The sequence below is a fragment of the Ceratina calcarata genome, unplaced genomic scaffold (assembly GCF_001652005.2).
Source record: "Ceratina calcarata isolate Rehan_Ccalc_2016 unplaced genomic scaffold, ASM165200v1 scaffold92.2, whole genome shotgun sequence".
Lineage (NCBI taxonomy): Eukaryota > Metazoa > Arthropoda > Insecta > Hymenoptera > Apidae > Ceratina > Ceratina calcarata.
In genome coordinates, this window is record NW_017180576.1 from 25,175 (window position 1) to 48,911 (window position 23,737).

Consider the following 23,737-nt stretch of genomic DNA (forward strand, 5'->3'; position numbering starts at 1 on the left):
CGTTGTACGTAGACCGTTGTGCCGGGCGGTGTATGTGGGGCGTACAAGGGAAAGATAGAAGGATTCGCAGCCGCCCCAGTTGAAGCATTGTACCGTGGTTACCAGAGATAAGGCATGAAATTAAATTCGATGGAATGTGGGTCGTCGCCGTCGTCGTGGCACATCCCTCCTTTCGCGGCCGTCCTACGGCCAACGACGACGACGACGACGACAACGACGACGTCGACGCCGACGTTGCGAAACGATCCCACACCACCGTATCCTTCCCTCGTCCGCGTCGTCGTCCATGTTCCCATCCCGGGAGCGTGACGCGATACTGGCCGATTCAGAATTGCGATTCCTCCAACGGACAGAAATATAAAAATAGGTAGCTACGGTATCCTTCCGCCGACAAAGTAGAAAAAACAGCACGATACATTTTTGACAAAACGAAATGCAGCTATATTTCTATGGCTCAGATGTTTTCTTCCGTTCTTTGCTTCTCGTCGTTACATTTGGGGAATGGGTGAATCGTTCTATAGGATTTGCGATACTTTCAAAGAGACTTTATATGACTTTGCAAAACCGAGTGGTTCACACCGACAGAAAGAGACGCTCCTATCGGATTTGGCCTGGAGTTCTGAAACACCTTGTACGTATGATGCGGAATTCACGATTGAACGTGTTCGTTGAATCGAGACGAAGCGTGACGGATCGCGGTAAACGCAATAGAAAGGATACGTATGGTCGACCGGATGCGAACTTGGTCTACCCGATGAAAATTTGATCGATGGAGCAGCGGTTGATCTCCTCCTGTTGGGCGATAAGGCGGTTTAATCAATAGGAATTTGAGAGGGAATCCGTTTTTCCGATCGAATGACATCGAAATGGAATGAAAATCGATTTACGCCGGTTTAAGCGGCGTACAGTGAAATCGACGTCCAGAGTCAATTATCCTTACCACGAATGGCGCGACCGTTAAAGGATAACACGTTCAAGATGCGATCGGAGGATGCATACGATCGGGTATCTGTTGGCAGGTGGTAAACGCGAAGGAATCGCAATACCCCGAGGGTAGGGCGGTCTAATTGGAATTGATGCTGCAAGCCCAGCGCTACAATCGGCCCAGGTCTAACGCGCGTAACTAATTAACACGGCGGAGATGATCCAAGTGAATCGAGTCTAACAATAGCTCCCCCGTGATAAGACCCTTATAAAGGGACGTCCACGGAGTTTCTGTCGTAGCCCGAAACGAAGAAATTTCGGCCAGTAAATATGTACTTGAGACTCGGACGACTTTACATTATTTTCTTCTCGACAAACCATGTGAAAACCATGCGTCGGAATTTCGAATGAATATGTCTTGCTTCTATTTGAATCCGTTCGATCGAATCGTGCGTAATTGCGATTCCAAAATTGCGTCAAAGGGATCGGATATTCGGAAAATTCGCGAAACCCTCTATTCCCCGACAGTCGTAACTTATACAAACATTGGAACCCCGTTTACACGAGAACACTCCGGGAACATCGAACATCCACGGATTTTCCTCGCAATTTCGTTTGAAATCCGGTTACAACGGAGAGAGAGAGACTCGTCTCGAAATTCACCATTTTCGAGTGCACTTTCGCCAAGTTCCTGCAAAGTCCGCGGTTTCGAGCCACGAATGCACGCGCGTCAGCCGAGGCGCATCGAGAAATCTCGTTTATTCACACCGCGCGATTAGCGAATCCGTTATCACGCGTTTCCTCTCTCGATCAGGATCGCGTCCTCTTTTCCCGAGCGAAGAAGTCGATACCGCGAGAGAAAAGCTCGCCGGTACAAAGGAAGACGAATCGAGCAGCTACGCGGGGAGAAACGTTTGCGTCCCGTTTGGATCGGAAGCGAGGGCGGCGAGATAACGAGCGACAGGAAACGCGAGGAGCAGGAAGCTGCGCGTGAAAAAGTAGCTACAAAATGAGCCGCGGCGATAAGGTGTTATGAGGATGAGGAGGGGAACAAAAGAAAAATTAAGCCTCGACGTGCGCTGCCAGAGAAACAAATGGCTGAGCTAGCTTCGGGGGGATCAATTTTCTTTTAACCGTCCCTACCATCAGACGAATTTACTTCCTTGTAGCACTTCAAGGCCTTTATATTTTCAGATTCTTCATGAATCATTAACATTATCTTAGTATTATTCTTGTCACGCGGTCTTTTCTTACTTTTACGCGAGGATCGTGTGCGTTAGAAATATGCGGAAGACCGAGCGTGAGACGCGATATAGATTTCATTTTCTAAACGAACATTGCGAGCGATTCGTAGAAAAATCAGTAGCCTAGCGATCATGGTTTGCTCGGTAAAGGCAACGAGAATTGGATATTAGATATATCACGAATCATATCAACGAGCATGGGAACGTGCAGGCGGCGCGGTGTGCAGCGTATGTTCGGTTCTGGCAGAATATAATCGGGACACGCGGTAACACCGCGTAACGAGTTAGCACAACGAAGCCAAGCCAGGGGTCTTCGTGGCCCTGGCAGCTCGCAATCGATAGCCCGAGCAGCTAGAAGCGTGGGAGTCTGCAGCCTCTGGGGCAGAGAGAGGGACACAAAGAGACGTTGGACCGAATTTCCGGTGCGAGAGGAACTCGCTAAGAACTCGCTAAGACGAGAAAAGGGAAGAAAGAGGCTCGTGCCGGCTGAAAGCGAGGAACACGAGAGAGTTGGTTGATCCGACATTTTTCACGGGTCCCGTTCGACGATGGACGGTCGAAAACTAGGTTCGCACTCGTCGTTCAATCTACGAATCCGTGCGATAGTGAGTCAGTTCGTCGTTGGCATCGTTTTTCTAATCATTATCGCCAAAGTAGTTACGCGGGATAAATCGATATGAGACGTTATTTAAAGTCGTCCTTTAAGCGTTGACTCTAGTTTAATAAAACTGAATCCTCGTTTAATAAAATATTGGAACACGTCGTATTATTTTGTAATCATACGTACGATGCAAACGAGCCATGGGAAATGCGATCGTGTTCGTCGTTAGAACATCTTGCCTTTCGAATTTCATGTAACTTGGTCACGTACCATTTTATCAATTGGTTCCATTGGGTCGGAATCATCAATTAGGGTATGTCCAGACGTGACGTGACAATCTTAGAAGAGGGTTTCCGAGCGTATGATAGCTAGGATCGACGGGACTTGCGGGAAAGTCACGGAAACCTTTAAGGAAATAGGTCGAGAACCAATAAGTCGTTTAAAGGACCCTCTACGGTTCCGCTCGCCGGCCAGGAGATTTATAAAGATGTCTTTTAATCGACTCTTACTCGCAACGTCTGACGCTCGTCTGTTTTTTCTCATAGTCGACGAGAATCGAAGTCGCGGAATTTAGGGAATTACCGCCGAGTGGTTTTTGGGGATCGTGTTAATGGGATCGGTGGGAACGTAGATCGGAATTATTAGACTATGAGTTAAGATTAGTTCGGTGATCGTGGGATTCGAAACGGAGACAGTATGCAATGCGATTAAGCTAGTGAATTTCGGATTTCCGATCTTGCGAACTTTGCCATTTACTCAGCGTTAGCTTAGCTTTCCATATCAGTCCCATCATCTGTTCGAAACACCGATTATCACGGTCAGATTCCAATACGAATCGAGGCGTGTATGGTGTCAGTTTAAAAAACGTTTTAAACGAACGTTCGTTTTAGCATTTAAACGTTGGTGTTCTGAATAGTTTTTCTGCATTTATAATTGCTGCACGTCGAATCGTGTGCGTGTAGAAAATCTGCGATCTAGTCGGGATATTCGTTAACGTTTCTTTTAATAGTTCTCGTTTCGTAGCTCGTTTCGATAAGGTGATCGTCCTTCACGTCGTCGTGTCGGAAAAACGAGTTAAACCCTCGCCTTGCGTGTGCACGCGAGAAAAGTTCAAGTAGCTATCTCGAATTAAATGCGTCTGCTCGCGCGCGATAACGAGTACAGAACTATCTGGCTGTCGTGTCGCGTGGAGTGAATCCCAGCTAGACAAATAACAGTTACGTTTACTCTCTACCTAATCTGAACTCTTAACGTCAATTACACACCTCGAGTCACGTTCCCTGACGAACCTCCTCGTATCTCACCCTGTCTTCCGATCGTACGCTGTGTCAAATTCGCAACTAGACTCGTGAAATAAAATTTAACAACTTGACGCTCGTGCGTCAGATTCGATCGTCATCAGTCGTCTCATGCTCGACGTTTTGATTCCTCTAATTCGGATTGCATTTTAAAGCTGCTTTGCCGGTTATTTATTTCGTACAAAAGCGGGGCACAACGTTAACGAGCAATAACTCTATTTATTTGGAAATACGTCTGTGTTCCTGAACCGCGAGTCAGCCAGTTTGCACGGTAAATTCCATTTCCCTGTCGAGCATTTCGAGCCGCGCCGGAAGACCGGTTGGAAGTCGAGGGGAAAAGCAGCGAAAGTCCATGGAACGAAATTTCATTGGCCCCACCCTTCCTTCCCAGCCTTGTCGTTTAATCGCGATTTATATTCTACCTGCTCGACCGACGATCTTTTCCCGTACCGATTTCGTCTCTTCGCAGTTCGACCATAGACCTCGTCCACGTTAACTCTTTCCTTAGTGAGAGTAAGTAATCTCGAGGAACGAATAAAAACCGTTCGTCGATACGAATTTCGTGCAGAGTGATAAAGGCCCGATCTTGATTTCATAGTTCTATTATAACTGAGATGAGATATTTCTGAAGATCTTTGTGTAATAGCTAAGTATAGCATGAGTCTCGGATCTACTAATGCTTGCTTGTTTTGCTGCTAAATCTGTTTCATCGGTTCTTATGATACCTGAACGCGATCGAACCGCAGGATATAAAATTTCTTCGTCATTCTCTCCTGGACCGATGTTATCTCGGTTTCAAATAGCTGTTAATAGAGACAGTACACTTTTTATCAGTGAACATAATGGACTTTCCTCGGTACTGTTCTTGCTTCGTAAATCTTTTGGAAAATCGTTGCCCACAATCGCGTTACACTTCAATTTACCGCTTTGTCGTTACCGAAATAAGCGCGAGCAATTATCACGGTTAGCGGCGGCGGCGGCGGCGGCAGCGGCGACGGTGGTTTTTCTGATTACGCGGAGCGTCTAATAACTCGGTCGTTCCTCTGTTCATCACGATACTAATGAACGTTGCTCTTTAATTCGCGGATACGCGTCCCACTTGAGTCTCGCTTTTTCCCCCCTCGTCCCCTCCTCTGCCCGTGTCCTGATTCTTCGTGTTTCTAAAGGAACAGCGCTGTGACGTCGGTGGCCGACGTCTATTCTTGCACGCGGATTATCCTATAATCCCTGCTTCTGGTGTATCGTCAATATTTTTGTTCGCCTCGTTCGATCGTTCTCGCGGTTCTCTAAAATATCAATGCGTTTTTCATTCATTACAAACTCCCCTTTCAGACGATCTCGACCAAGTTTACCATCGTCGCCGGAGACCGCGGATTTTATACATTTATAGAAAAACCGCTCGTACAGAAATTATAAAGAAAATTAAATGTTCGGCCAGGCGTCGTTTTTCCAAGGGATAAAAGAAGCCTCGATCTACATTTCACTTTTTAAACTGACAGACGTTTCGTTCTACGAGTCCGTCGAACGATCGGTAACGAGACAATGAACGGAGCTTGAGAATGATTTAATAGATAAATTAATGCGAGCGATTACATCTGCATAAAAGCAGGGACAAAAGAAGGGACGATGTAAAAAGCGGTTCCTTTAACGTGTTAATTCGCGGTGCTTGCTACGAGTTTTGCAATTCTATCACCGCGAAGCGAATATTACTCAATTTGTATACGGTGCGAACTGCGAAGTACAAACTTCCACGGTCTGATTATTCCTCTCTGTAACGGGAGCCGAGTAATCTAAAGTCTTCTTGTTCCGGGTAATCTCAGGTTCGAAAGACGTATTAACGCGATTGTACTCTGTTTTATGTACTGCACTATCGCAGCGTGTGTACGTAATTCCTCAGCTAAATATCTTCGCTCGGGTGAACTCCGCGCGATACATTCCAGATTAATTAAGCGCTTTATGTTTTAACTCATGGCAGTTGGTAATCCGAATTTTCGAACCGGAGGAGAACGTCTGATTCCAGTCACAAATAACGTGAACGGTGAGACGATGCGAGTGGATACGCGCCTAAACGACCGACGCGTCGTAGTCGAAACGTAGGTCTGAAAGGGCTGTACGCTCCAGGACGCGATTTCGTCAAACGTTCTCGTTGAGCGTCGAATTTTACGACCCCCTAGATTTTTAGGGGTGGCACGACGGTTATCGTCGGGCTGCACCTAAAGTTACCGGTTTTACGGTGCGACTGAAAATCGAGAGGGAACATTCAATTAGGGCTTATCGGTTCTCGAGGCGAGTTTTTATCGCGTTTGATCGCCCTTTATTCGCGTATACGCTCTGACCCTGCCCGGGCTGGCCTGGTCTGGCCCGCGGCTTTCTCCACCCTTATCTCGACGCTCGTGCCTCATTTGCGAACGAGAAGCTCTTCCAGCAGCCGCTCCGAGGATAAAAAGGCTGCTTCTTACGTCCTCCTTGCCCTCAGCCTCTGTCCTTATCTCTCGGCTCCTCTCGCTCCTCGTTTCTAAGGCGATAACTATAAATACCACGTCGTTTACCTAGCTAGCCGCTAACGCGATTTATTTACTCGACTCTCGCTGATTAAATTAGCTTCAGATTACGATCGCCCCTACGCCGAACGGGCAGAGGCATTGTTATTACTTCTCGCGATTAATCCCGGCGGGATTCCCGGCTCGTAAACTGCACGTATTCCAGTCTGGAGAATCTCTAGCGAGGGTTAGGAAGGTTCGATCGTTTCTTACCCGCTAATGATACGGGAAACGTTGTACCATCATTCAGATTGTCTCTAGAAGCTGTTGATACGAACGAGCTATCAGATCCTCTGTTACTTATTTAGTTATGGAATGCGCTGATCCAATCCTTACTGTGATTTAACTCTGACATCGTTTGCGTTCAACTTCTCAGTGGGTGAACGCCGTTAAACGGGATTTGGTTAACATCTTAGAATCTTCTAATTCGAGACCAGACGATTGAAGCTATTATTTTTGTAAATACAATGAAAATACGTGGTTTAGAAACTCGGAATGTCTCCGAGGGTGAAACTTGGTCCAAAGAGAACTTACAGAGTAAAAAAGAATACCGTCTCCGCTGATGTAGTCACTCGTAAGAAAGTTTCCGAGGCATAAATTAAGGGAACGTTTGGTCACAGAGTCGGGTAGGAGTTTGCAGACAATCGCGCGGGACGACAGGGATTTTCAGCCTCGGGAGCAATGGGTCTCCTGATATACATATAAAACCGTCTTCTCCTTAACGCGAGCTCCGTGCGTCGCGTAACTTCCATCGGCGGCGAGACGCCTTTCACTGCCGGCGCATTCGAACGTAAAGAATGGTAGAAACTCGATAACGGCGCGAGAAAATATTTTTCGAACGGCACCCCCGGTTTTCTATCCCGAACTTCCACTCTCATCGCCTCTGGTTTCGCTCCTGTTGAATAGTAACTTTTCTCATTTCCTTCATAGAAAGGGCCGAAACTTGCCGGAACGGTTTCAAACGACGTTGCCACGCGGACTAATTGTACGATTTTAATTCGAGCTTCCGCCGGGATACGAACGTCTAATGTTCTCACGGGGTTCTTTGACGCCGTCTTTCGACACACAGTTTCACGCGAGGAAAAACGTGTCTGTCACCATCGACGACAGTTTCTCAAGAAATCCTGTCAACATCATCTGAATAGGTACTGGACGGAATTGCCTGGAGAGAGAGAGAGAGAGAGACGGGGGTGGCAAATCAAAGCGAAAATAAGATAGGAACGAATCGATATTCCCATAGCGAGAACGGTCTCGCAGGAAGCATACAATTTACCAGGGCGAATTAAAGCGTCGCCGGAAACCATTCAAGTGGGGGAGTGGAACGCAAAAAGAAAAAAAACGAAGGAAGGCCGGTTTATTTTATTTCTTTACCCCGGGGAAAATTTTTTCAAATTGTAACTTTTGCCCGCGATCCTCGCTCCTCGTTTTCAAAGCCGGTTAGCCGACGACAGTTTTTCGGCGATGAAAGCGGCGGCCGAACAAAGCTGGGAGTAACAGAGAGGAAGGGAGAGAGTGGAGCGATGGAAAAAGGAAAACAACGAACGACCACGCGGCGAACAATGCCGTAATGAAGAGTCGCGCTTTATTCGCGCGATACCTCGCCGTGTCGGTGAAAGCCGTAAGAGGATTTTCGTTCGAGAAAAATGCCCGGCCAAAATTTCAATATTCAACCAGCTTTTTGTTCTCATTAACGACCGGGGAGGAAGCCACGGATCGGTCACGATCGTCTTATTAACTTTGCGGCCTATGTCCCCTTCTTCGCTTGGCCGTGACATCGGAACAGTCGGAGTCGCTAGTCACTTTTATGGACCATCGACTCGTCGACGACGGATTAATTTTCAAAGATGCGACAGGGATTCATTAAGGACGGTTTATATGATGACCGTTGGAACACCTCTTGCTCGCTCGATGGACCCAGGATCGGTGATAGCTACGTTGCGCACGTGCAGGATAAAGTGCCGTTGGAAACGTGTTCGTTGGAGAGTTTCTGGCCGAAGAAATTTCGCCTGCTCGAGTACATAAACGTTGCTAATAAAGGTCTCAAAGGACCAAGGATGTCGGCGTAAGTCTACCTTTAATCCCTCTTCTTCCGGCTGGACGAGGCAGAAAAAAAAGGAGCTGGAAGTGGGGGAGAGAAGCCCATTTACCGGAGAGTACCTTAAGATTACAAGCTCTCGAAAGCATCCAGTTAGCCTGTTTTATTTAGCCACCGGGATAAAAACCGAACCGAACCGCTGAGGAAAATACTACATACGTATATAACAAATAGACGAGTCTAAAAGCTCCGGGTCTTAAAAGAATTTAATTAAACCACGCCGAGGAGGATTACTGATCTATATCGCAGAATTTAGAACTTCGCTAGATAGCCAATGGATTAAAACGAACCATTCCTGTTTAAAACGTTCCTGGGCGACGATCTTCAGTATCAGAAAAATTAAAACACGTTCCCATTTCTGTTCTTATATGATATTTTATAAACATTTAATGGTCTTTGCATCGATATGGAAATACTGGATCGAACTAGTAAAGCTAGAAGAAAAATGAGACGGAGACAAGCTAGTCGAAACTGTAAAGAGCGCATTGATTTTCATGAAGAATCAGATTCTCTCGTTGGTCTTTTGAGCTGCACCTTTTATCGAATAAGACGTCGAAGAGCGTCATGGATTTGATTGTCGATGACGAAGGGTCGATCTCGAACAATTTTCACTTGACAAAACTGCTGTTTGCTTTTTGCCCTGCCGATCGATCAAGAGAAGGAGGAGGAGGAGGAGGACTTGAAGGATTTAACGATCTCGAGGTACAGTGAAAAGGGAGCGGGAAGCGTTAAAAGTCTCTCGAAACGTTGTGGGTTCCACACAGAGAACGCGAGGGAGTGAGAGACGAAGGTTCGGTGGACGACGATGGTAACGCAACAGGGGTTGGGTCGAGTGGGACATTTCAAAATTTCAAGAAGCTCGAATTTCCGGCGATAAAACGCCACGCGAGAGTAGGAGGAGGAGTGCAAAAGCGGAAATGTCCTGGATGAAATTGGACGTGCGACTCGTTTGCAAAGTCCGAAGGTTGGACAGGCTACAGAAGTTCCTCGGAAAGGTGTTTCTTTCCGAGATGATAATTCATAGTGAAAAATATATCTACCAATGCATTAACTTCGTACATTTTTCTAGTACATGCAGTAGTAGTATTTTAAACATTGCATTGATTTTAAATGGTTTGCACGTTTAGTAATTTTGCCCGTTCCACTTCGGGAAAGTAAACTTTTAGCCGATACGGCCTTAAATATAATACGGCAGCGTATTAAGACGATTAAATATAACGAGGGTACGATTGACTCGAAGGGGAAGTGAATTGAAAGGGTAAGAGGGAAAATAGATCGCCCATTGTCAGACACGTTCCGAATCTACAGCTGGACCTACATTCTCCCCCGACTTTTTACATACAGATGTCGAGGACGTATCTACTTATAATTGTACTAAATTTTTTCGGAATTGCTTCGCCGAAAGCAACGATACCATTCGATTCTGAATGATTCAAGGTAGGACTCGTACTGTCTCTTCGGTCAGTCGCGTTAAAAGATCCAGTAGGTTCAATTTCCACTTTAGGGGAAACAAGAAAAAAGGGGAGCCGGGTTTGGCAGGAAACCGTGTGCCAGAATGACAACTCCGTCATTAGGGCAGCTTCGTCATTATGAATTATCTATGCGAGAGTGACGCCTGCGCTCTCGCAGGCGATCCAAAAGCGAATTTTCCCTGACGAATCGACAGACCTGTCCTGTTCTATTATACATCAGATGTTTGAAACGTATTTTTCGTATCGAAGCGACTGCAATAATAATGCCTGTTGTACGGTTGAACGTTTTTTACATGACACTTTACTTGAAAGGGTTTTTATGACGTACTAGATCGACATTCCTAGCGGTACTTAAAAGACTTAAAATTTCTCCGCGTCCAGCGCTGTTCTAAATAAATGAAATTCGCAGTCATGCGATCCACGCGGGGTATTCGTTATTCTATTCCTTGTTTACGTTCGACACGGTGAAATTTGATTTTCCAACGTTGCGGCGAACGCGATCGAGTAACACCTCTGTTTTCCTGTTCTGTTGGCTCGAGTATACAATCCGTCCGCTGCCTTGTTAAGCGCGTGTAAAACGCACCCTCCTGCAACTCCTATACATTTATGCCAACTACTTTCCGCCAATTTGTGTCCCTCCATTTCGTTGCACCGAAAATTCCTGCTGCTTCTCGTTAAAATTATGCAGTTTCTGAAAGACGACGGCTAAAACAATGGCTATTTACTTTTAAATGCTCGAGACCACGCGGTATTCACGTCTACAGAGAGCGATTCGAAAATTTTCTCGATCTTTGCGTAGTCGTTGACGGTATCACGGTCTCATCTTTAGAACCGACGAGCGAACTGGTAAGAATCGAAGAAGACGATCGGTTTTCAGCCGGTAAAAGTCACTCGATAAAAGCAGTTTCGCGGCAGCTCGCGTGTAAAAACGAGTTTCGCTGACGAATCGACGGGCATAAAACGAGTCGGACGAGCCAACAAAGACGGGACATTTATCGAAAGCTGTTAACACGTTGAACGGGGAACTGCCGGGACGAAAATTACTTTACTCCGCGGCAATCGTGAAAAAGTTGATTCATTCCTGTTCGATTCTGTCTACGATAGATCACTTTCGATACGATAAATGTAACTCGAATACGAGCTCATTTATAAGATTTAATAAACGGATCGTCCTTGTCGCGCGCCTTGAATTATCGTTCTACGATTTCATTTCGTCGCTTTTTAATACGAAGATAAACCTTGGTTAATGAACCTTGTGATTTTACCTCTTCTCTTGCTTTGAGAAAAAACACATGATACGCTCTGCTGAAAAAAGTTTGTCGATGAAGAGATTATTACGTTTAACAATTCGGATTAAACGGTATTCCGAGTCAAAGGAAAGATATCACAAATCCGTATCATTTATTCTTTTGTACCTCTTTTAATACGAACATAAATATCGTTCGACGAATTACTGATTACGGATTTTTATGCAAAATAAAATATTTAGAACAGAAAATTGAATAACGATTTGTACCTATAAATTAAATGTCGCAGCATCTATGCTGGTTATAACATTTTCTATCCTTTCGCAGCGTTCAGTGGACCGATCAAAACTCAGTGTAAACGTATAAAAATCCGCGGTCTGTCGACGATAATCCTGGTCGTCAGGAATTTGATCGGGAACGGTGTAGAATAGGGATAAGAATCGTGTATGTGCACGAGGTTGTGTACCGCGCGTATCAGTGCCGGGTGGCCGTTGGCGCGGCGTAACGATACGTCGGCGCATCGATTCGGAAACGTTCGAAAAAGTTTTGTTCCCGTAAAACTCGCCGCAACTTGCTACTTACCTTAGCACCGATCGCGTACCCCGTGCCAGTCCTCAACTTCCCACGGTCGTTTCGCCGGGCATATCGGTTCGCCAACGCGGAACAAACTTTTCCCCAGTTGTTCGCTGGATCGTTCGAATCGCGCCCCACCTCCGGGGCCGAAAATTTCTCGCCCACGAGAAACTACGGTACTCGCGAGCTGCCCTCGCTGTTCGTCCTCCACCCTGAAGCGGAGATCCTGAACCGAGCGGGACGTAAGAATTCGCGTGAGCACTCCTGCAGCTTCTTCCTCCCTCCGACGATAGTGTGTATTTACGTATATTCTTCTGAGAAGGGTAAACCGGTACTTGGCTAGCTCGTAAGGATTCTTCTCTCGAGTCGAAATTCTCGGTCTGGATTGACCAGAGGAAGGCGCATCGGTACGAAGCGACGAGAACACTTTTGTCACCCCGACGAGATACGTTCCCCTCACCGAAGAGTCGATCGAGGAAGACTTCGCCCTTCGCCACCTCCTCTCAGACGCGATCGAGGAGCCCGGAGGTCTGTTCGTCGTTTACATTGATCCACGAGCGCGGCCCTGTCATCTGTTACTCATCTCACACCAGGATCTTTTCCTGTCTCATCGGTACCGTCCTCTGGATCCACTTCACCGGATCCGTCTGTTCGGTGAACAAGGGCGACACTTCGGAACGCGAGAGATCTTCCCGAGACTCATCTTCGCGCAACAGGAAGAAGTTCCGGATCGCGAAATCCTCTTCAGAGATCTGGCACGTTGTTCCACGCTGATCGCAGCATCCGAGAGTCGCGTGCTCCGAAGAAGATCGTACCGTCGGAAGGTGCCTCCGTTCTTCAAGGCCGGAGAAACGTAGGCGATCGTAGGGACATGTGGCCGGGTCTTCGGGGTCACAGACGCGATGTCGACGCGATCGAGAGGGTCGAATGGAACCGTTTGCGACGACCGGACGGGGAGCGGCGTTCCTCGAGTGCCGTGGAAACTGTCTGCCGTCCATGAACAGCGTCGCCGGCACGGACGCACCCCGTAGAAGGGTGCAAACCGCGCAGCCGTCATCTGAACCAGGCGAGGACGCTTGCGCGGCCTCGTGCGGTCCGTTCGCCGCATGGAGGAACGCCGCAACCCCGTTCCGACTGCCTCTCCCGCTGGTCTCACCCTCCCCTGCAGCCAACCGCCCCGATCTCTGTGTCAGATCGCCTTTTTCGTCGAAGGCCGAGGCCACGCGATTCCACGAGCTTCTGTTTTACAATTTCTCGACGTTGGGCTTTGTCAGGGTGTCGGGGCTGGATCGTCTGGGGGTGTCTCATGATTCGGCTTCGGGGTTTCGTTTCGGTCAGGCGAGCCAATGGAGTTTTTATAAGGGGTCTGCTTTCGTATACTCTGCCGATGGATCGGGCTAATGCGTTTTCAAACGTCTTTCGTAGACAGATTTATAAGAGACCCTTCTTATGAAACCATGCCAAATATTTAACAAACGTTGCCTCGAATTCGATGATGACCGAGGGACAAAGCAATTTAATTGTCGCGAACTCGGTGCAAGCGAAATGTTCCCAAAACACGACGTCCAGCGCGAAGTAATTTACTTCCCTCCCTTTTCGGACGTTTACGACGTTTCCTCTTTACTCCTCGTTCTTTATTTTTTTGACGAAGCCGGGCGTCGAGATTTCAAAGAACTCATCATTGTACCTTCGACGATTGTGGTCCCTTTATTTCCTACCCCTTTCATGCTCGGCACCCTTTCAAATTTTTTTCCCGTCCCACGAATACGCGCCGCGGTAAGGGAAATGGAAGGTGGACCAAAGAAAGGAAAATCATCATTTTCTGTTCGCTATTTGTGTAACGGAATGTCGCCGTCAACCTTTGCCGATGGAGTCATCATTCTCGCGCGACCTCACCGAAAATAGCGGCTACGTTAGGGAACTCCTAAATCCCATGATTATTCGTAAAGAGCATATCCGTTCAAATCGTGCCGTATTATCATTGCCATCGTCCGTTGAAATTATCAAATGAAACTCGCCTCTGTTCTTTTATTTGAAATGCGATTTCATCGGGGCCATGCATGATTGATCGTACGATTATATTGTGACGATCTCTCGATTGAAACAGCTTCTGATTGCTCAATGATATTTTTTTTTTTTAAATAGACTCGGTATAGCTGAATCGGATAAAAGAATGCGGACGAAATTCTCTTGTTTAACCAAACCCGGCGGCGAATGAAAAAAATACAGCGACGTGTACCGTACCAGTGGTTTTCGCAGCCGCGATGAGCTGGGCTAGATTTTTTTTTTAAGTCGAGAAGATAGTGGGATATCCTCTTGAAATAGCGAGCCGTTTTCCCCGTACGCGAAGAAAGGAAACGTTTATGCTTATTTTCCCCGACCGAGGCTTCTATGCATACCCGTTCCAAAGATGCGCTAATGCCCGATTCCTTCGAGGAAAGTTTCGTGGCTAAAGCGACTTTCACCCGGGGCTACGTCTACCTCTGAAGCTGCCTTTAACGGCCGAAAAAGCCGACACCGTTTAACGAACGTTCAAAATATTCCCTGATTCGGACACCCCCGATTCTTCCCTGATTACAAATTTCAGAGAGTCAATCAGTCTGGAGTCAATAGTGCCGATTTTTCTGCGAAATAAAACGCTAATGCGTTGTCGTTTGAAGTCGACGGGGGGTCGGAGGGGGATTAAAATCTGAGGTGGTAACAAGTGCTTTAGAATAGAGTGTAGATTTTGCCGTAACAGGCAATGTCTGTGAAAGCGTAAACGAGAGTTGGGAGTGGATCTTTCGACGGGCTGAATTCCCTGCGATCGATCGTTCCGCGGCTCCATTATATTTTCCCTTCGAAGGAAGACTTCATTTTTCACCTACTATCTACCTTTTTGCCCTCTTCTTTATCTATTGCGCGAGTCGTCGCCGACAGAAACAACTTCTCCCCCCGCTTCGCTCCTAACCGTTCGATCACCAGACGCGGTGCATTTTTTTAGAGAACAGAATACCTACCGCCTCTCCCATACAATTTATCGACGCTGTAGGAACTTTTTTCGATTTCCTCCCGGCCAGATTAAAGGGTGAAATTCCTTTTAAACCGGTGCGTTAAACTGCTGAGTAAAGTAGTGACTGAGCCACTCGTTCCGAAGGGCGGGACGTCGTATTTTCTACTAAAATTGCTTCGGTCAGGTTGCAAAGTATCTACGTGTATTTGACTGTCGTGACAATTAGAATCGAAGACGTCGAGTGGCTCTTAAGAACGGAACTCGATTTCGACCTCCGGATTTATTTCGTACTCTCGGGTTAACCGTTGATCGTTCGGACGCGAAGCAGTATCATGAATAAAACGAATATACGACTCACCGTGAAGGCGGAGCGTAGAACGTGGCTGACGCCGGTTATGGTCACCTGTCGCATCGGAATATGTATTTAACGGTACGCACGACCGAGCGCACCTTTGCGATCACTTCCTCTTGCATCAGGTTGAAGCACATCGCGATCAACGCCATCCCTAAAACATATTTCTGTCACACGCTCCTGCGTTTCTATTTCTCCACCCTGACGCACTTCTATAACTCATTTTATGTCCGAAGCGTCAGAACCAGGCTGCGAATTCTTATGCAGAGTAAAACTCCTCCGATGACGTTTCACAAAATGAAATACTATCACATTATACTATAGAGCAGAGGTAGGGAACTTTTTTAACACTAGAGAAAAATAATAATATTAAGTTGTAAATAACCAACATAACAATAATGTAGAAAATAATTTTCATATCTGCTGGAAAATTTAAGTTAGTAGGATATTTTCATTTGTTGAAAGTGATTGAATACATTAAAAAATAAATAACATTCGAAACCGTACAAGCGCTCTGACGCACGTTCCCCACCTCTGCTATAGAGCCTCTATAGTTCTCGCAGATCAATTCCATTTCAAAATTGATAAAATCCACAGTCCGGTTATAATGATCAAAACACAATTCGTATTATAAAAATATCCTCTGTCTCTCGGGTTTCGTGAAATGGGGAAGCAAAAATGATATTGTAGTATCTATTTTTATCCCTTTTGTCGTGATGAATATATTTACTATATATTCGCAGACTACGAATGTGCTATCAATCGTGAACTTTGGTATTTATCGATTTTAAATAGATTTTAATTATTTTTTTTATACGAACCATTCCGTGTTCCATTTTCTAAAATGCATTGATATAATAATATCTACACCGGTGCTGATCCGCGGGGTACTCGATCGGGACGAACCAACACTCGCGATTCGGAACGGTGGATAGAAAATGGCCATCGATTCGATTCGCTACTCGAAAAAGCGGCGCTTCAAAGAACTCGAGGCTCGTTTCGATCGCCGCGTAAACGCCAATCGAAAAATCGAGTTCCCTCTTTCCCCCGGATCCTTTCATCCGGCGTACCCATAGCTACGACGAAAAAACGAGGGAAGAATCCAACCGGTTGTCTAACTTTTGTCTCGTCGTGTACAAAGCGGCGCACCGTTAAAAACCAATCGATCCCCCCGCCTGACCCTTGACACGCTTCGCGACGCTTTATACCCCCGATTCATTAACCGCACCTCGGTGGCTGAGAAAAATCGAGGAAACAGTAAATCTTGGCTGTCGGGAGATCTTGTTAACGTTCATGCAAAATACCACGTGAGTTACGAGCTTCAATCGAACGTCTTGTGACACGGCGTCTCACAGTGAGAACAGACACGATACACTTTTGTATTTTATGATCGTCTAATTATTCCGCGTTTTATCATGTCATAAATCGTACGTTACATTTCTTACAAACACGTGTGCCTGATGCGAGTTTAACGACAGTTCTCACAGGGAATTAATCAATTATGGTAATAACGATGGAGCGTGTTTTTCGTCGGAGAGGGGACGTTGTGATAGAAAACTTTCCATCCCTCTTTATTGGATACATGCACGGGACGTTGGGAGATTTAATCAGCGAGAAGAAATAGATATTTCATACAGCCGGTTGGATTAAAACTGTCGAGCTCTTTGGGCACGATCGAGCCTGGCCGTCGCTCTCGTCCCGTTGGAAATTCGCGAAAATCCGATTGTTGCGTTGGCAAAGAAACGATTACGACGTCGCGTCGAATCCATCCGTTGTTCGTTCGACGAGAACTTGCGTGCGCGCCGAAAGTATCGTGCATCGACAACTCCTGATCGATTCTATCCACGATTTATGCGTTCCCGTTATTCTTTTGTCCTTTTTGGGGCTCGCAAACCTCTCGGTATACAAAAGGTGATGGTTTTTTTTTCAAATAAAGTGTAGTCTCAACGAGAAATGGGTACGAGATCGATCGACTCTTGGAGTAAATTATTATATACGTGCTGTTTGGCATGAGTTTTGTGCGAGCCAGTTTCACGCGTGCAAATGACGAATGGAAAATGGAGCGTGTAATATTCGAGATCTAGCGAAAATGATTGCGACGTATCCGTCAGGCAGAGTTTGAACGAGCAACAAACGACAGCGGCGGGGTTGTTCTCGCGGTAATAGAATTACCCGGCGATGTATCACGGCGAACAAGACGTCGCTGTCGTGGTTCAAGGATCGAAATCGATTCGACGGCAACTAGAATTTATTTATAGTGGAAAATCCGGCACGGTTAACCACGGGCTGGGATCGCGTTGTTCGTTCGATGAATCGGGTCGACGAAAACTTCTTTCCTTCCGCATTCACTTGAATAGAATCGTCGCTTTGGGTCACGTGCTCGCGATTAACTCCTACGATTTCGTCACCTGTAAAACGCTGCGTGAAAACGCGGATCTCGATTCGACGGTGGAATCGTTCTTGCGCCTCTATCGACGAACATAAACAATATCGTCTGCCGTATAAAACGTTCTTCGGTGCGCTAAATTGAAAGCTGGTTGCAGTTATTTTAAACGAAAGCAATTAACAATTTCCATTTGCCAATTTATACCACGGATATGTCCACAAACGAGATAAACGTTTAATACGATGGCTGGACAAATTAAATAAACGTTAACGAAATAACGGACGGATAAAAAATAATGAAAAGCAGACAACGATTGCTGATTCCTCGAAATTGGAACCAGTCGTGATTACGTAGCTCGAATTACTGTTTCCGATGGGAAGAGGGAACTCGGTTTCGAAGTCGTCGCATTAAACGTCAACGGCGATAAAATTGCGGGAGTACCACTCACCGAGCATCAGGTACATCGAGCAGAAGATGAAGGATAAGTCGAAGCCCTGGGCCGAGTAGATTTTGTCGCCCGGCACGATATCGCCGAAACCGATCGTCGACAGCGAGACGAAGCAGAAATAAGAACCGTCCAACATGTTCCAGTCTTCCCACTCGGAGAACAAGATCGCTCCGCCCGAGATATATCTGAAAATTGCACGATCATCTTCTAGACGACGTATAAAATCATCTTATCGGTTCGAATTATCTCTTTTACTGATGATCAAACCGCGGAGGATACTCGCGTGAGACTTTCGTCGTTGCATTCACACGCATACTTTTCGTATCTCATGCATTTTAATAGATGACAATTTTTCTATAAAAAAAAATCCGGAATCTACCATCGGTTCAAATTATCTTCTATAACGCCGAAACTTCTGTTGATTGTACGAACAATACTATTTTTGATGGTCGATCTGTCTCGTACACAATTTCGTTTTCGGAACTTACGCCACGGTGTTCCAGATTTTACCTGTACAATTATTGGAAGAAGTATGCAGAGAGAGTAACATGTCACGAATCGATGTTTATTTAGTATTTAAAAGTAGAGGGAGATTGCGGTGGTTTAGTCAATATTTAAAAACAACCGGACGCTGGTTTAATCCGGATACTCAATTTTCCCAGCGAGTGATTTTTCATTTTGCACGCTCGAAATATTTTTATAAAAAATAAAATGAAATACACGTAGATATTTCGTTTTATTACAATCGGACTGTACTCACCCGATCATTATGGCCACGCAGAGCGTCAAGGGGACCGTGACGCGTTGCGGATCGTAGCTGCTACTGTCATCGTCACTGCCACTCTCGCTGCTGCCGGCCACTTGTCCTTCCGTCGAGATTTCCTTGTCCATATCGAACGAATCGATCTCTCTTCCATCTACGTCGACGAACTGACGAGAAACACTTTTCTGAGACCACTACTCGACGAGACGCATCGATGCTAGAGTGCAATCGATTTATATTTATTATCTACGTCAATGGAATTGCGATTGGACTCACTTGCCAATGATTTCTTCTTACATCATTGGCATCCTGTACGCTGCCCCTAGGTGTCGTTTCCAATGGTCTCCTGCGACATCTTAATGACACGAAAGAGAGAGAACAGTTTTTACTGTCGATTTGAAATATTCGTTTCGTCGTGGGGATTCTAACGTTTCTACGATCGTCCATCCATTGGGGGACGATGCACGAAATAAGAAGTAGAAGTGGAACTCACTTGCACAGACAGCATCGGGCGTAGGCCCATTTGAAGCTCTTCGCGAGGATGTCACCGATGTTGCTCAGATAAAGTAAGAAAAGTGGCAGACCTATTATGGCGTACACTATGGTCACCACTTTGCCCCATTTCGTCTTCGGACAAATGTTACCGTATCCTGTGAACAACGATTTCGATTTCGTTCCTTTATAAAAACCGGAATTTACATGAACATCCGAAATCTACTTAGCTCGTTGATCAACGCTACGTGAATTTAACAGAGGGATAAGTACACGAGTACTCGGAATTAACTGGACTTGCTTCTGAGCGAATCGTTCCGTGGATTAGACGCGACGGATAAAATTCGATCGCGTACGTCGAGAAGACGTGGCGATCTGGGAATCAGCGTGCGACGCCGAGGGGTAGTAAACAAATTTAACAGCCGATGCTCGATGCTTTTGCCCGAGTTTAATCCTCGGAATACGATCCATAATTCGATGGAACGAGCCTCCCCGAAGAGCCGTGACGGGCCAAGGTCCTCGTAAAGACTCGCACGGAAAATCGTTCTCCGCGACGTCGTCGTATTAACTTTGTTCCGGGCCGAGTCACCCCTCGGATACCCTCGATCCTCTCGCGACGCTCGAACGAACGGAACGAACCGACGGAGACTTATAGCCGATTAAGTAATTAATATCGTGACGACGAGAGTACGCTCGATCAGGCATTCCTTCCTTTTTATAGTCGTCCCGCGTTCAACTTCGCTTTCCTGCCGGTGAATGATGATCGTTGATACCCGGGGTTTTAATTAAAATTCACTCGGGGGTTGATGGAGCCAGAAAACGTCCGGGGATTCTGACCACAAAACTTTTGTTTTTCATTCCCATCTATTGGTTCCTTAATTGATTTCTTTCTGCGGTAGAATTAGATCGTAAATGAACAAGTCTGTATAATTAAACACAGAGTCCGGGACGAAACGATACACGCAATCCGTCGTCTTTAATTTCTTGAATGATTCGGCAGGATTTTTTCATTTAAATATTACTAATTTGAAGTATCCGTCGGATCGGTTTACGGGCGATTTGGAAGTGTCTCAAGGCCCGTGACACGATGCGAGCAGGTGGACGGGGAAGACGATGGAAAACGGGGAGGAAGGAATCGCGGAAAGTTCGTCGAGGCGGGAGAACGCGGCCGACATTTAAAAGTTGGCGCACGCTGAATAAACGATGCGTTCCCAACGGTTTCATTCTTCGGTTCTGTTTTTTGTTTCGTTTGCTTATCATTTTTCCTTCATAATAAATATTCGCAACTGCCGTGGTTAATAAACCAACGGCGGAGCCTCAGTTCGTTCGGCCGATTTTTTTCTCCCGTGTTCTGCTTTCTTTCTTTCGTTTCGATTCGTGCGTCACGACGGAACGGGTGTGCGTACAAACGGAAACCGTCGATATCACGGAGAGAGAGAGAGAGAGAGAAAGACGGGCTAATAAAATCCCGGATTATTCTCACTCCACCCGCCACGCCGCTTTGTTATAATTTATTTTATCAACGATTCATGCCACGGTAATTCGGCTCGAACCGTTCAGACGAGATTCCGGCGGTTCTTCCTTTTTGTCATACGCTCGTGACCGACGAAATATTTTAATCAGTGCAGAACCGATGATAATAATCGTCGAATTAATTTTTGCATCATTAATATTCCTGATCATCGTTTATTAAGGTGAATCAACGGGAACGATTATCTATCATTCATTTACTTTAGCGCGTCGATTATAATACAACCTTAATTTTTGCCGTAATATTTATGGTCGATTACAAATGGGTTATGAAGATCGGTGGGAGAGAAAAAGGAAATTGGAAAGGAAATGCAGGATTATTAATAAATCGATAGGCAAATAAAGTGAGCCGGTTCGTGAATTATCGGTCGATGTCGTGATTAATCTTGATAATTGATTGGTTGGCCCACGGCGAAATTGTCGGTGATCCTGTAACGAGCGCGAGGCGATGCGATCGGCCAAGGCAGCGGTATTCCCATACCGGGTACTTTTGGTTAATCGCCAATAATTCCTTCGGCCAGCGTCACGCCGTCGATGTCCCTGATCCGTCAATGATCGCCGATCAAGGGGATTCTAGATGATTTATGCGTTTCCTATCGGACCAGAGCTGCTCTTTGACGCGGTTGTAACGATTGTAACGTTGCCCCGACTCGTGTTCCCGCGTCGACCCTCCCGTGCGTTTAGCTACGTACGATGGATATGTTTATCGCGGCCACGGGAGTCGAGTGCAATGAATTCTAATGGGAAAAGTAATGAGCTAGTTCTGTGCTCAAAGCGTATATAGAGACGTTCAAGTGCACTCGGCCACTCAACCGTTCGAGCATTCGAGTTTTCGTGTACCTAAGTACGCGTAGATTTAAGTACGTACTCGAATGTTTAGACGTTCGGCCGTTTACATCGATGCCAACTGCCTCTGTAATGATCGTCTGCTCGAACAAATGGCCGGACGATCGGTCGATCCACGGCACGATCTGCACTTGTATTTTGACGAAATTAGGGAGACGAAGAAAGATCCTGTCCCGATCGTATCGCAAATTTCCAGTTCGCGAACCCGAACACGGTCAAGCCTGCGCGGTCCCGAATTTTCACGCGTTTCCAAAAGCGGTTATCGTTGGCCAGGCCACGGTCTGCTCGCGATCGATCTGGCCGTCGACCAGCCGACCCTCTTAGCCTGATGCTGTTGGCCTGTAATCACGGTCGAGATAAAGTGGATAGCAGGGTCTCGTCTCGAACCGGGAGAGGACGAAGGGACGCGGAGGGTAGCCGAGGGACGAGAGGCCCACGGAATTAATTAAAAGGTCGCGTGGCTACGCGCGTGCGCCCGCCAACGTGCCGAAAGTACGCGGCGTTAATTCCTTCTGCCCACCCACCGTCCAATTCTTTTTGCTGAAAAAATTATACGGACGAGAACACCTCGTCTAGTTTTTATCCCGACCAACGATCCGTGTATTCTGGATCTTTATTCGATTTTCACTAGGTTTCGAGAGATCTTCGACGGATCGTCCTCTCGAGAACTTTTAAACTCTGCTCGCTCGCAGAAATCGTGTAAACTATTGAAGTGTTAAGCGACTCGTCCTGGATGACGTTGTTGCACAGGTAATTTTCGAAACTGGGCTTCTCGCCATGGGTAGAGTTCGGCTAGGTGGGAGGAAGAGGATATCGTTCGGTCGGGCTGAATACCGTCCTTCGGAAAAGCGGTCAACGATGCTGACTCGGAAATTAATTGACTCATATTCCAGACGACCTCGGGAGATCATCGAGCGAAGGTCGGCTTAGACTCGAGTCTCTTCCATCGGTCCGTTCGGTCGTTAGGGATTTCCTTCAATTTCGAATTATCCTACGTTCTCGATCGTAATTATCATATGAAAAAGCTGCTTGGCCTATTTACGAGTTCTCCGTGGAAACTGCAGGATCGAAATTAATCTGATTTCGAAAATCGTCAGCCACCCGTTAGACGGGAGATGAGACGAGCACGTTTCATCGTTCCATGGAACGGTTGATTTAAATACGTTCGAGGCGGTCAACGATCCAGATATCTTTGGATATTTTTAACGACGATCGCGCACCCCCTCCTCTGACCGAGAGGGTCTCGAGTTAAGATAATAGCCCGACGAAACTTGCGCCGGGTTTAACGGCGGAGGCCTGTGTGTACACAAATGATCGAACGGAGTGCAATTTCTGTAACGAGGAACAAACTTGTAGGCAAACTCCCGAAGTCCTCCGTGTAAACCGGTCTGCTTCGTTATCGATTTCATACTTTAAGCTCGAACCCGGCGGCTTTTTCATATAATTAACACCGCGGCTAACGATGATCCACGGTTCAGAGTAGCCAATGTGATACGAGCACTTAACGAAGTAAAGGCAAACAGGCTACGTGGGTATAACAATGCGATGCAATCGTCTTAATCGTTAAATGCTACCCGAGGTAAAATTTCGCCGTATCAGTAGCGTCTGTGATAGTACTTTCTTCTCACGTGCAAGCTGTAGGAATTAAAATGAAATAAGAAATTAATTAATCGGCAACGATACAGCGTGAATCGGAAGATCGATTAAGATCGACGTCCTGGCTGGGTACTCGGCTCGTTAATCTCGGGAGATCGAGGTGATCGTTTAGGTAGCTTGGCCCGGCCGTTAATTAATTTCCGACCTAACGAACTCCCTCGTGTATGACTCGCAGCTCGTCGGCCGTCGCCGCGTGTACGAAAATCATTTTCCAGATCCACGGATCCTATCGGTATCGAGGAAATACGAAAATATCAGTAATTAAATTCTTGGCTCTC

At 46.3% G+C, this 23,737-nt stretch overlaps 2 protein-coding genes across 6 annotated transcripts in view; one reads left to right on the forward strand and one right to left on the reverse strand.

Moving 5' to 3' along the window:
• Positions 1–23,737, forward strand: part of LOC108631618 (uncharacterized) — a 58,906-nt gene that overhangs the window by 22,765 nt on the left and 12,404 nt on the right. The gene's annotated exons all lie outside the window — the stretch shown is intronic.
• Positions 1–23,737, reverse strand: part of LOC108631616 (TWiK family of potassium channels protein 18) — a 32,372-nt gene that overhangs the window by 6,626 nt on the left and 2,009 nt on the right. For 2 of the 3 annotated variants that reach the window (XM_018035668.2, XM_018035666.2), the window contains exon 1: positions 12,004–13,029. Coding sequence is in view for 1 of the 3 variants with exons in the window: in XM_026819040.1 (XP_026674841.1) it covers positions 15,386–15,492; positions 18,173–18,357; positions 18,933–19,102; positions 19,212–19,290; positions 19,429–19,585 (698 nt within the window). In the remaining 2 variants the exon portion in view is untranslated. Of the gene's footprint in view, positions 1–12,003; positions 13,030–15,344; positions 15,493–18,172; positions 18,358–18,932; positions 19,103–19,211; positions 19,291–19,428; positions 19,586–23,737 lie in introns of those variants that run through there. The other variant, XM_026819040.1, reaches the window with a different exon arrangement.